General features: G+C 39.6%; 1 protein-coding gene across 9 annotated transcripts in view; it reads left to right on the top strand.

The window, feature by feature from the left end:
• SCML2 (Scm polycomb group protein like 2) overlaps nucleotides 1-14,312 on the top strand; it is a 104,382-nt gene that overhangs the window by 70,252 nt on the left and 19,818 nt on the right. For 8 of the 9 annotated variants that reach the window (XM_058712810.1, XM_058712806.1, XM_058712809.1 and 5 more), the window contains 2 exons: nucleotides 2,964-3,044; nucleotides 12,013-12,221. In XM_058712810.1, coding sequence (XP_058568793.1) covers nucleotides 2,964-3,044; nucleotides 12,013-12,221 — 290 coding nt within the window. The remainder of the gene's footprint in view (nucleotides 1-2,963; nucleotides 3,045-12,012; nucleotides 12,222-14,312) is intronic. The other variant, XM_058712808.1, reaches the window with a different exon arrangement.

The following is a 14,312-nucleotide window of genomic DNA, read 5'->3' as shown; positions in this document are numbered from 1 at the left end:
CCCTATTCAGTAGGTTGCCTTTTTGTTTTGTTGGTGGTTTCCTTTGCTGTGTAGAAGCTTTTTATTTTGGTATAGTTGCAGTAGTTTATTTTTGCTTTTGTTTCCCTTGCCTCAGGAGACAAATGTAGAAAAGTGTTGCTATGGCCAATGTCAGACAAAATTACTGCCTGTTCTCCTCTAGGATTTTTATGGTTTCAGATCTCACATTTAGATCTTTAATCCGTTTTGAGTTTATTTTTGTGTGTGGTGGAAGAAAGTGGTATAATTTCATTCTTTTGCATGTAGCTGTCCAGTTTTCTCAGTGCCATTTGTAGAAAAGACCGTCTTTTTCCCATTGCATACCCTTGCCTCCTTTGTTGAAGATTAATTGACCACATAATTGTGGATATATTTCTGGGCTCTCTCTTTTGTCCCATTGATGTATGTGTTGTTTTTTTGTGCCAGTACCATACTCTTTTGATTGCAACAGCTTTGTAGTATATCTTGAAATCTGGGATTGAAATACCTTAAATTCTGTTCTTTTTCAAAATTACTTTGGCTGTTTGGGGTCTTTTGGGATTCCATACAAATTTTAGGGTAATTTGTTCAGTTTTGTGAAAAATGCTGTTGGTATTTTGATAGGGATTGCTTTGAATCTATGGATTGTTTTGAGTAATATGGACATTTTAACAATATTGGTTCTCCCAATCCATGAACATGGAATATCTTTCCATTTGTGACATCTTCCATTTCTTTCATCAGTATTTTATAGCTTCTAGAGTACAGGTCTTTCACCTCCTTGGTTAACTTTATTCCTAAGTATTTTATTATTTTTGGTGCAATTGTAAGTGGGATTGTTTTCTTAATTTTTCTTTTTGCTACTTCATTATTAGTGTATAGAAATACAGTGGATTTCTGTCTATTGATTTTGTATCCTGTGCCTTTACTGAATTCATTTATTAGTTCTAGTAGTTTCTTGGAGTTTTTAGGGTTTCTTTATATAATATCATGTCATCTGGAGATAGTGAAAGCTTTATTTCTTCCTTACCAGTTTGGATGCCTTTTATTTCTTTTTGTTGTGTGATTGCTGTGGCTAGGACTTCCAGTACTGTGTTGAATAAAAGTGGTGAGAGTAGACATCCTTATCTTACTCCTGACCTTAGGGGAAAAACTCAGTTTTTCACCATTGCATATAATGTTAGTGGTGGGTTTTTCATATATGGCCCTTATTATTGAGTTGAAGTATGTACCCTCTGTAACCTTCTTTGTTGAGGTAAAGCATTTTTTTCCCAGCAAACTGTAAAATGTTGTTATTAAACCATGGTGGCCTATTTGATGCATAAGCTACCCAACTTGTTTCTATGGGAATATAAGACCAGAGACAAAACTTGGATGTTAAACATTTATTCATTAACAAACATTTCTTGGATGCCTGTTATGTGGCAGGCCCTCAACCACATGTTGGAGGTATAATAATGGTGTGAACTTACATAGTTCCTTCTTCTAAAGGAATTCACAGTGTAGTGGGACAGGTAGATATCTAAGAAAAGATAAGATGCTGTAATACCTGTGCTGCTAGAGATAAATGCAGTCTGTGAAGTTTATTAGCATGAAGTCCTATGGTTTGCCTCGGAGCTTTGTGCTGGAATTTTGCAGTGCTCGTGATTGAGCTCGTCATTGACATGAGAGGGAAGGCCTTTCCTGGATCAGCTTCTGCAAGGCAGTAAGGGTCAGAATATTTGGGGACCTGAAACATGATTATGACTGAATCTATAAGGATAGTTGGAGAATAGAGGAGATGAGGCTGTGAAGATATGTAGAGGGCCTTGGACACCAGGCCAAAGACTTTAGATTTTAGCATATGGGTAATGTGGCATCACTGAAGATTTTCTTTTTAATGTTTGTTTATTTTTGAGAGAGAGAGACAGAGAGACAGACAGAGCATGAGCGGGAGAGGGCCAGAGAGAGAGGGAGACCCAGAATCTGAAGCAGGCTCCAGGCTCTGAGCTGTCATCACAGAGCCCTATGCAGGGCTCGAACCCATGGAACTGTGAGATTATGACTGGAACTGAAGTCAGAGGCCTAACTGAGCCACCCAGGTGCCCCAGCATCACTGAAGATTTTTAAGAGGAAAAGTGACATATAGTTTGTATTTTAGAAAGATCATGATTATGTGCTATCAAATATGGATTGTAAAGGTTAGCCAGGAATGCTAGTAAAGAGGCTAGTGCTATAGCTTATGTGAGAAGTCATTTCATGGGCATAAAGAACACAACTAGGAAGTACTTCAGGTAGGCTTGGTTTCACATGTTGATGGTGGAAGAGTACAAAGATGTCTTCAAGATTTCTGATTACTGATAATTGAGTGTAAAAGGTAATGTCATTCAAGATAAGCGTGATGAATTTGGTTTTGGACATGTTGAGTGAGAGATGCCTATATATAAGATTATTGAATTGGCTATTGAAAACACAGCTCTGGAACTTGAGAGAGGCTTATGATGGGTAGGGGGTGGCTTACGAATGCTTAAGTGGCAGAAGAACATGAGAGCAAGCAATTTGGCAATCATTATATGTAGGCAGTAGCTGAAATCAAGGGAGTGAACTAAAAGCACTCAAAACTGAGGTGGGGATAGGGGGAAGGTGACTAATCCTGGGGAACACCACAGGAAACATGACAGAGGTATAAGAAGGACCAGGAGGGAGTGGCTGTGTGAAATCCAATAACAAATTTAAAAAAGAAGACATCATCAAAAGTGTTGAGTGCTATTAGGAGGTTGTGGGTTACCTTAGCATTCAAAGCTTCCCTAAAAAGAGGTGTCTAAAAGTGTAATTGCAGAGGGTTGAAAAATAAGAAAATGGAGTGGTAGTGAACATGGGCTAGTCTTTTAAGAAGTTTGGTCATGAAAGGAAGGAGGGAAGGGATCAGAATGTCGGTAAATAGGAGATCCTTATTTGGATGAAACTTTTTTTCTTGCATTTGTTAGGCATTGACAACAAGGTTTCCCTGATATCCCATCCATTGATAGAAGAGGGCCAGGAGCACCCTCAGGGCCTGGAAAGAGAAGGTGAGAATCAAGGCAGGGCTGCTGCTGATGGTAATGCTGCTGCTGCTGCTGCTGCTATTAACAGTTAACATTTATTGAAATATGTACCATGTGCCACATGCTGAATTTAAATAATTGTCCCAAGACCTCATAATTATTATGTGGTAAATCTGGATTTGAACCTAATTAATCTAGAACCAGAGTCTCTCCCTAGATAATGAGAAGCAGGGAAGGGAATAGGCTATTATGACCAGTTGGTACAGGAGTCCCATGCCCAGCTGATCTCTACTCTGCTTCTTCTGAGAAAATTCATAGTCCTCACCTGGCTTCTGGCTTCCAAATATCTGCTGTGGTATTAGGAACATGCTTCCTTGTTTTCCTTTCCACTAGTAACTACCCCCTGTGGTTTTAAGAGTTTTTCTTAGCTTGGGGTGCCTGTGTGGTTCATTCGGTTAGGCTTCTGACTCTTGGGTTCAACTCAGGTCATGATCTCATGGTTCATGAGTTCAAGCCCTGCATCAGGCTTTGCGATGGCAGTGCTGAGCCTGCTTTGGATTCTCTCTTTCCCTCTTTTTCAGCCTCTCCCCCACTTGTGCTCTTTCTCAAAATATAAATAAATAAATTTAATATTTTTTTAAGTTTATTTTTGAGAGAGAGAGAGCAAGTGCACGAGTACGAGCAGGGGAGAGGGAGAGAGAATCCCAAGCAGGCTCCGTGCTGTCAGCACACAGCCCAATGGGGGCTTGGTCCCACAAACCATGAGATCATGACCTGAGCCGTGGCCAAGAGTCAGAGGCCCAACCCACTGAGCCACCCAGGTGCCCCTAAATAAATAAATTTTAAAGAAATTTAAAAAAGAGTTTTTCTTAGCTAATTTGAAGGTTTCTTTTTTTTTTTTTAAGTTTATTTATTTATTTTGAGAGAGAGAGAGAGTACACACAGGAGGGGCAGAGAGAGGACGAGAGAGAATCCCAAGCAGGCCACTATCAGTGCAGAGCCTGATGTGGGACTTGAACTCAGGAACTGCGAGATCATAACCCGAGCCAAAACCAAGAGTCAATTGCTTAACTGACTGAGCCACCCAGGCACCCCTTATTTGAGGCTTTCTAAAATGATTTTTTTATTGCTGAAGATAAGGAAATATACATTTAAAAGACTCTCAGGGCACCCAGGTGGCTCAGTCAGTTAAGCGTCCACCTTTGGCTCAGGTTATGATCTCACAGTTGGTGAGTTCAAACCCCTGCACTGGGCTCTCTGCTGTCAGTGCAGAGCCTGCTTCAGATCCTCTATCCCCTTCTCTCTGCCCCTCCCCATGTTGTGCACATGTTCTCTCTCAAAAAAATAAAACGTTAAAAAAATAAGTAAAAATAATAAAAGACACTTAGCATGCTAATGGAAAGGGAAAGTTACTCTTATATGACAAGAACAGTCCTTGGGTATTCAAAAGGCTAATTTCAGAGGCAAAACAGACTCTGGCTGTTATCAAATGTTTAGTTTCTCAAGCAGGGTTTCGCTTCTGGAATGGCATGGGTGGCTTCCTCTGGTATAGGTTGGGAGAAGAGAGAGGAGAAATGGGGCAGAATCTGAAACACCAGTCAAGGGAGCTGGTGCTTTGGTATGGGATGGCAGCAGGAGTGAATGAAGGAAGATCAGGGGGTTTCCTCTTTGCTCTTACTGCCGCCCACGACCAGTTTGTGGCAATGTGAGCTCGCTCTATGAGTCAGGGAGCAAAATTCCAGATAGAGGCATTGGGTGCCTCAAGTGAGCTTTTGTGACTATCGGGCCTCAAGGTTGGATAGTGATAGTGTAAGTGTAGCCATCTCTATTGCTATGTCCATGTTTTTCAAAGTTGAGGCTTATATTGTTTCTTTGGGTTTATAGTTAGCAGTATGAAGGATTTTTTTTAATGTTTATTTTTGAGAGAGAGAGAGAGAGAGACAGACAGAGCATGAGTGGGGGAGGGGCAGAGAGAGAGGGAGACACAGAATCCAAAGCAGGCTCCAGGCTCTGAGCTGTCAGCACAGAGCCTGATGTGGGGCCCGAACCCACAGGCTGTGAGACCATGACCTGAGCCGGAGTCGGACACTTAACTGACTGAGCCACCAGGTACCCCATAAATTTTTCTTTTTAATGTTTTATTTATTTTTGAGAGAGCACGTGAGTGGAGGAGGGACAGAGGGTAGTGGGGGACAGATATGAAGCGGACTCTGTGCTGATAGCAGCGAGCTCGATGAAGGGCTTGAACTCATGGAAGATCATGACGTGAGCCGAAGTTGGACGCTCAACTAAGTGAGCCCCCTGGGCACCCCTTGAAAGATTTTAGTATAAATGATAGTTTAGTTGTACATGCAGTTTTAAGAATAAGGAAGATGACTTGGAAAGAATTGCTAAATCTGAAAAAGGTTCCAAAGTCAAATGTTTCCAATGACAGATTTTTTCTTTTTGACTTAGTTTTGGTTTTTCCAGACCATATCTTGCTTTTCTGTTTTTGGCTGTTCAGAATTTGGCTTTGTTTATTACTTGCCTCAAATTCAAGGTATCTGTTTTTACAGTAATTTCTGCTCTTCTTGTCATATGGCTGTGTAATACACTATTCAGTTTATTTGAGGAGAAGGAAATCATGTATCATTGATCTACTTAAGGAGATACGAATTTTATGGATACACAACTACACTCACAGGATACACAAACTGTATGACTGGGGCCATATCTATTTCTTCTGAATCTCCAAAATTGCCTAGACTGGTAAAAAGTATACACTAAATATTGAGTAAATAAATGGTGGATGGAAAATCTGGAGAACACTAAGCAACCATACCTCTTAAGTCTTTTTAGATCAAAAGCAAGATACATATTAATTTCTATCTCTAATCCATTTTAGTTTCTGTTCAAGTCAGCCATGTGTAAGCTAAACCAGCACATGTGGAACAGTAGCTGGAAATAGGGGGTTGCTGTTCACTTCTAAGTGTATTTCTTCTTCTGTGGTAATTATGTGTGCAGCTGTCTTCACAATTCAGAGAAGGCAAGCACTATCTTTCAATAATAAAGTGTCTTCATGGGTCAGCAGAAATGTATATTTAATGAGTACTATTTGGAAATAAATATTAAACAAGATTAAATTCCCAGGCATGAAAAGTTTTACCAATGTGTTTTTGTCTGTACTTACTTGTTAATGTTTTCTCTTTGTAAGTATGCCTCCACACCTGGTTTTTTTTAAAAACCTAAGACTCCTTCTTAGAGAGCACCTCCTGACTCTCTAGTAAAATAGCACGTAGGAATTCACAAAGTTGTCTTTTGCCCCCCACCATTCCCTTTTTTTAAAACTTGTGCACTTTGACTCAGGGGAGTGAATTTAATAGCCTTTTTTTTTGTTTGAGGGCAGAAAGCAAGGTAGCATATTAGAAAAAGCATGCACTTAGGAGACCAAACTCTCTTAGCCAAATGGGTGATCTTGGCTAAGTTACCTCACCTCGCAGAGCCGAAGTTTCCTCATGTATAAAGTGGGGAAATGGTACCGACCTCAGGAATTTTGGGTGGATTAAATGGGATAATGCATATTGAAGTGCCTCGCCTGTAATGGGTAGCCAGTAAATATTGGCATCTCTCTTCTTTCTTCTGCTCCCCTTGTTCCAGCCTTCCAGGCCTCCTCTTGACTTTATTTACTTCCTCTGATGGTTTCCCAAAATTTACTATTTTTTTCTGCATTTCCACAATTCACTAACTTCTCATCTCCTGGACATTTTTCTTACCTGAAGTCCTCTGTTATATCTGAAGATAAGCTGAAGAACCAGTACATTTGGTTAGGTATTCATATAAAAATTTTATTAAAGATGGTTAGTATACCTTTCTATATTGCACGTACTTTTTTCAAAAAGGTTTTTGTTCACTTTGTGGCTACTATGAACACACAGTTTTAGGACTGTATATAGTGTGTGTGTGTGTGTGTGTGTGTGCGCGCTGTATATAGTTTTAACCTTATTACTTAAACAAATTTATTTTCGGCGTGCCTGGGTGGCTCAGTCGGTTAAGTGTGTGACTTTGGCTCAGGTCATGATCTCATGGTTTGTGGGTTCAAGCCCCGCGTCAGGCTCTCTGCTTACAGCTCAGGGCCTGGAGCCTACTTCGGATTCTGTGTCTCCGTCTCTCTCTGCCCCTCTCCAGCTCATGCTCGGTCTGTCTTAAAAATAAATAAACATTAAAAACAAATTAAAAAAAAAAATTTATTTTCTATTGGTAATGATTTAATTAATGCTTTAAATAGAGTTTCAGCATGGTTTATGTGTAATATCATTGCTCTTTGGAGGAGGGATAATAAATACATGTAATAAATAATGTATATAGTTTAATTTTGATGTCTAATATATTGAATGATTGATCATTCTTTCCACTTTAGTTAAGTTAGTTTAAAAACTATTTTGTTCTAGGTACTGGGGATATGGCAATAAACAAAACTGAGTATTTGCCTTAGAAAAGTTTGCTTTCTAAAGTGAACATTTATTTTCATACATAAAATTTTTTATAATACTTTTTTCTTATTTTGCTCATACATGTGTATATACCATGAATTAAGGAGCTCTTATTGTAATAGAATATTACACTTTAGGGGAATATTTGAAGCTGTAGCATAAGTATTTGTGTTCCAAGATTTGTTAATTTAAAATTTAAAATTAAAAAAAAAGTTTTTTTAATGTTTATTTTTGAGAGAGACAGACAGAGTGTGAGCAGGGGAGGTGCAGAGAGAGGCAGACACAGAATCTGAAGTAGGCTCCAGGCTCCAAGCTGTCATCACAGAGCCCGACGCAGGGCTTAAACCCACGGACCGTGAGATCATGACCTGAGCTGAAGTCCGACACTCAGGCCTAGGAACTGCCTAGGTGCCCCAAATTTAAAATTTTTAAATGCCAAAATTCTTAGATCAAATAATGATTTCATTACATTTGCCGTGTTCCACCAAGTTACTGTTTTATTTGTTACAACTTAATGATGGGTATAGGATGTACTGGTTTTGGAGGTATAACATTGGCTTGCAGGTTGAAAATAGTTTTCATTCATTCAGGGTGCTTGGGTGGCACAGTCGGTTGAGCATCCAACTCTTGATTTCAGGTCCGGTCATGATCCCAGGGTTGTGGGATTGAGTCTCACATTGGTCTCCGCACTGAGCATGGAGCCTGCTTAAGATTCTCTCTCTCTTCCTCTGTCCCTCTCCACCACTTGCATGCTCGCATGCTCTCTCTCTCTCTCTCTCTTCAAAAAAATAGTTTTCAGTCATTCAGTAAATGTTTTTTAGGACCTTCTATTCTCCTAGGTTCTGTCTTAAACCAATCTGGCACAAGAATTTAAACTCAGGTCCAGAGCCCAATCTGTTTCCTTTTCTTCATGCCATGTATTTGGAGGTAGAGACCAGAATTGTGGAGATGAATAGATTGGTCAAGACAGTGAGGATTTATTTGGATTTAGTAACTAGGAGAGTGTCATTACTGACCTTGGAAAGAATTTCTTTAAAATATGTTTGGGAGAAGAAAAGCTTATTACAGGGGTTTGAGGAAACAACAGAATAATAAGGAAATTGAAGTATCAAGTAAAGGTGATTCTTCTTGGTATTTTGGTAGTGAAATAGGAGGACATTCATGCAAGGGCTTGAAAGTATGCCAGAAACTAGGAGTGCTATCTTCAAAATAAGGGACTCGTGAGGGTTGTAAGAGAGAGAAAGGAGTTGGGGATCAGGGATTAAATACTATGAAGAGAAAGGAGATCATTGAAACCATAATGTCCCAGAGGAACCAAAGAAGATAGTTATTGGTACATAGGTAGAAGGGATTGATTAGACTTAGAAGAGTAGAGAGAAAACTTTTCATGTGGTGCAAGAGGAAGAGATGAGAATGAATGAAAAAAAAAGTGTTTTAAGTTGGAGAAGTGGGATAGTTATGGTCACTCCCAAAAAATACCCTTCAATCTTCTCATCAAGTAGAAGGTAGGATCATTTGCTGAATGGAATAGGGTTAGAGGGAGACAGAAGCTTTAATAGGGAAAAACATTCTGAGTTGCAGCAGTGACACCACAGTTGAGGTTAGTGTGGATTTTCTAGCAATCAATAATATTTTAATGTTCCAAAGCAAGAGTTGGCAAACTACAACCCGAGGGCCAGGCACATCCAGCCCATGTAGCCTGAGAGCTAAGAATAGTTTTTGAATTCAGAAAATATTTAATAAAACCAAGCAAACAACTAAAGAAACAAAGAAGAATGTGTGACAGAAACTGTATGTGGCCTTCAAAGCCTAAAATATTCACTGTCTGGCCGTATATAGAAAAAGATTGCTGACCCTTGTTCTGTAACTCAAGACCAGAGAAAGCAAATGATAGTGTGACTCAGAGGTGGGAGCCAACATTTGGACATGATCAAAGATCAAGGGGTGATAAAGTCAGGAATACTAGTTAGAGGGGTATTGGTGGAGGTGGACAGGAGTTGATAAGGAGAAAAGCCAGAAGAAAGATAATAGATTGGATGAAAATGGAGAGGGCTTGTGGCTAGATCTCATATGAGAATGAAAAGCATGGCCAGTTGGTATGAAGCAAAGACGACAGGTGAGAAAGGTGGAGGTAAAGAAAAGGAGCACAGTGGTTATCTTGGAGGTAGAAGAGTTCCAGAAATAACGAAGTATAACCATTTTAGGGAGGAGCTGAACTCTCCACTGACAAGGTCGTGATGATGAAGCATCAAAATTATGATTTTTTTTTCAATTTTTTTTTCAACGTTTATTTATTTTTGAGACAGAGAGAGACAGAGCATGAATGGGGGAGGGTCAGAGAGAGGGAGACACAGAATCCGAAACAGGCTCCAGGCTCTGAGCCGTAAGCACAGAGCCCGATGCGGGGCTTGAACTCACGGACCGTGAGATCATGACCTGAGCCGAAGTCGGCCGCTTAACCGACTGAGCCACCCAGGCGCCCCAAAATTATGATTTTTTTAATGTTTATTTATTTTGAGAGAAAGCATGTGTTGTGCACGTGTGCACACATGAATGGGGGGGCAAGGAGAGTTGGGGGACAGAGGATCTGAAGCGGGTTCTGCACTGGCAGCAGAGAGCCTGGTGTGAGGCTCAAACTCATGACCTGCAAGATTACGGGGCTCAAACTCATGAACCGGGAGATCATGACCTGACCTGAGCTGAAGTTGGATGCTCAACTGACTGAGCCACCAGGTGCCCTAGAATTATGATGTTTAAATTCCTAAAGATGATGACAGGGAGACTGTGTAAGAAGAAATAATGTGAATTAGGTCACTGGAGTTATTGACGAAAGTGGAAGTGAGCATGGAGTATGAGGTAGATGATGGTAAAGAGGTAAGAAGACTAGTGTAAGCAGGTGAATTACTGTAGATAAGGGGAGAAAGTGATGGTGGCAGCTAGATGGTCTTCCCTTTGCCTTGGCAGCTGAGAGAAGGCTGTTCCCTCCTCTTGGCTTGGCAAGTAATAGAAGGTAGATAAAAAGACTGCAGGGAGGGGGCGCCTGGGTGGCTCAGTTGGTTAGGCGTCCGACTTCGGCTCAGGTCATGATCTCACGGTCCGTGAGTTTGAGCCCCACGTCAGGCTCTGTGCTGACAGCTCAGAGCCTGGAGTCTGCTTCAGATTCTGTGTCTCCCGCTCTCTCTCACCCTCCCCCATTCATGCTCTCTCTCTGTCTCAAAAATAAATAAACATTAAAAAAAAAAAAAGACTACAGGGAAGATATGTTCTCTGTCGAAGGCCAGATTTATACATAGTCTTGGACTATGGGAGGAGCAAAGCAGTGGAGTAGTTTCAAGTTGTAAAATGAAGACCTCAAAATAAAAGTAGTTGAGTTTTACATACATGTATAAATGTTTTACTTACACAGCTCTTCCTATAAAGTTTTTTTGACATTAGTACTTCTTACTATGTAAAATTCATGTTTTTTTTTTTTGTATAATAAAATTATTGAGGGATTAATACTAAAAACTTCTCTTTTTACTTAACTGTGAACATAGACAAAAGTAACCTGGAAGGTAACCTTTATTTGAAATGCTAAAACTGCCTAGACAGGGCTACCAAGTAATTAGTAGATACAAATCACTTGGGTTTGGTAGTGGTCCTTTCATGACAATATTAATGTAGAAGCTATATTGTAGTATATGAAGCTTTATTACTAGACATACATGTAGGAACATAATGTGCTTTAGCCATTAAAAATCAAGTGCAGGGGATCCTTCTGGCCTCTGAAAGATGAACTAGGAGTTGATAGTTGTTTTGCTATGTTTTTCTATATTGATAGGTCAACTGATTCCCTGTATATGGTATGGTTAGATATTTTGGTGTGGTATTTTCTTTCTTTCTTTCTTTAAAAATTTTTAACGTTTATTTCTCAAAAATACTTCTCTCAAATATGTCTCAAAAATTATGTCTCTCAAAGACAGAGATAGAGCAGGAGCAGGGGAGGGGCAGAGAGAGAGGGAGACACAGAATCTGAAGCAGGCTTCAAGCTCTGAGTTGTCAGCACAGAGCCTGATGCGGGACTCAAACTCAGGAACTGTGAGATCATGACCTGAGCCGAAGTCACACGCTTAACTGACTGAGCCACCCAGGTGCCCCGGTATGGTATTTTCTGAAGGGAAAACTCTTTTCTGTGCTAGGAACTAAAAATAGGAGAGGTAGACAAAAAGCAAATTGCTAGATATTTTCACTGTGCTAAGTTTGAAGTTACTGGTTCCTTTTATAAAAGCCTATTTCTTTTCTTCTTCTTCTTCTTCTTTTTTTTTTTTTTTTTTTGGAGAATTCTGACTACTTGCTGATAATCTGAAATCTTAAATACCTAAAACTTCATTTTAAATGGTACTTTTATTTTAAGTGGTTTTTAATGAATAACCTTTGGAATATTTTTAAAGATTGAGTTAAATTTCTTAAGTCTGAAGAAGACAATACCTTAATTGTGTCATTTGCTTTAATTTTATTTTTGTGCTGTGCTTTTCCCCCCTCAGTGCCCGTTACAAAGAGTATAGCAAAAACACAGTCTTCTCTTCCCAAAGCGGCCCCACATTCAATGCCGTCTCCACAGAAAACTGCTATAATATTACCAACGCAGCAGATCAGGAAATCAAGTCGGATTAAACCACCTCTACATACTTCAGCCCCCAAGAAGGGAAATTCTGCTAAAAATACCACACCAAGGAAAAAAGCCCCAAAAAAGGTTAGTTGTATCTCCTCCTGATTTGTTGTACTCTGGTTATTTATTATAACATACAGTTTAGGATTTACTAACAGTATGATGAGGCCTTTTAGGAATATACTGTGCAAAGAGTATACATAAGGCCTTTTAAAGCCCACATAGCCTTCAAGATTGGTATTTGTTTTTTAGTGTTTATTTATTTTGAGAGAGATACTAGTGTGTGCGCGCGCATGTGGGAAGGGCAGAGAGAAAGGGAGGGAGAATCCCAAGCAGGCTCCACAGTGTCAGCACAGAGCCCACTTGTGGGGCCCGGATCCCATGAGCCATGAGACCATGAACTGAGCCAAAGTCAAGAGTCAGCTGCTCAACCAGCTGAGCCACCCAGGTGCCCCTGGTATTTCTTTTCTTGGGTAAACTTAAAACTTTGAATAATGTGTGACTTTTTCAGAACCACATTGAAAATACTGTGTGGGTATATTTACGTTCAGGCCAGTTTATTTAAAACTCAGTATACTTTAAATTGTTTTTTAAACATTTATTCATTTTTGAGAGACAGAGACAGAATGTGAGCAGGGGAGGAGCAGAGAGAGAAGGAGACACACAGTCTGAAGTAGGCTCCAGGCTCTGAGCTGTCAGCACAGAGCCTGTTGCTGGGCTTGAGCTTACTGACTGCGAGATCATGACCTGAGCTGAAGTTGGACGCTTAACCAACTGAGCCATCCAGGTGCCCCAAAACTCAGTATACTTTAAAAGTGAAGTGAATTTTACTATACATAAATTATACCTCAATAAAGCAGATGGAAGGTGGAATCAGAATGATGAATTCAATGATGCTAGAGTCACATACCACCTAAGTGATTCCTGCAAAGAAAACAACTTTAAAACCTGGAAATAATAGGAAAAAAAACTGGCTACTTGAAGGTACTGGACAGTGAATGGAAGCAGACACACTGTGGTTCAGGAGAGTACACACAGGAGATAGGAGTGTTACACAAAACTCTATATCCAGCAAAAATATTCTTCAGGAGTGAAGGTGAACTAAAGATATTTTTAGATAAAAACATCCTTAGAGAATTCATCACTGGCAGACAAGCACTATAAGAAATGCTGAAGGAAATTTATCTCTGAGTGAATGCAAATGACTTTGTGTTTTGCTTTTTTCCTGTTAATTTCTCTCTGTCTCTTTCTTTTAATGTTTTATGTTACTTTTGAGAGAAAGAGAGAGAGAGAGAGATACAGAGTGCGAACAGGAGAGGGGCAGAAGGAGAGGGAGACACAGAATCTCAAGCAGGCTCTAGGTGCTGAGCTGTCAGCACAGAGCCCAATGCGGGGCTCAAACTCATGAATGGTGAGATCATGACCTGAGCCAAAGTCGGATGCTTAACCATCTGAGCCACCAGGCGCCCCCCTCTTAATTTCTTTATAATAATGTGACTAAAGCAATAATCATAATATGGTCTTACGGGGTAATGTAATACATATAGCATGATAGAATACATCATTATATAACATTAATACATAACATGAGGTAATACATGTAATACTTAGTATAAAGGCTTTGAGTAGAGGATACAGATTTATATCATTGCAAGGTTTCAACATTTTATGTTAAGTAGTACAATGTTAACTATGTATATTATACATTATAATCCCCAGGGCATATTGTAAAAATACAAATGCAGAGAAGTATAGCTAAAAAGCCAATAGGAGAACTAAAATGAAATTCTAAGGAATATTCAAGTAACTAAAAAAAAAAAAAAAAAAAAAAAGAGGGATAGAGGAATAAAACACAAAGGAGACAAATAGAAAAGAAATAATAAAGGGTATACTAAGACCCAAACATATTAATAATTATTTTAAAAGTTAGTGGACTCGGGGCACCTGGGTGGCTCACTTGGCTAAACATCCTATTCTTGATTTGGCTCAGGTCATGATCTCTGTTTCCTGAGTTTGCTACACTGTCAGTGCAGAGTCTGCTGGAGGCTCTCTGTGCCCCTGCCCCAACACATGTGCACTTGCTCTTTCTCTCTCTCTCTCTCTCACAAATAAACTTAAAAAAAAAGTGGAGTAAACTTTCCATTTAAAAGACAGATTATAAAAATGGGTTTTAAA

Source organism: Neofelis nebulosa, chromosome X (genome assembly GCF_028018385.1).
Source record: "Neofelis nebulosa isolate mNeoNeb1 chromosome X, mNeoNeb1.pri, whole genome shotgun sequence".
Classification (NCBI taxonomy): domain Eukaryota; kingdom Metazoa; phylum Chordata; class Mammalia; order Carnivora; family Felidae; genus Neofelis; species Neofelis nebulosa.
This window is presented reverse-complemented; position numbering and strand designations above follow the sequence as displayed.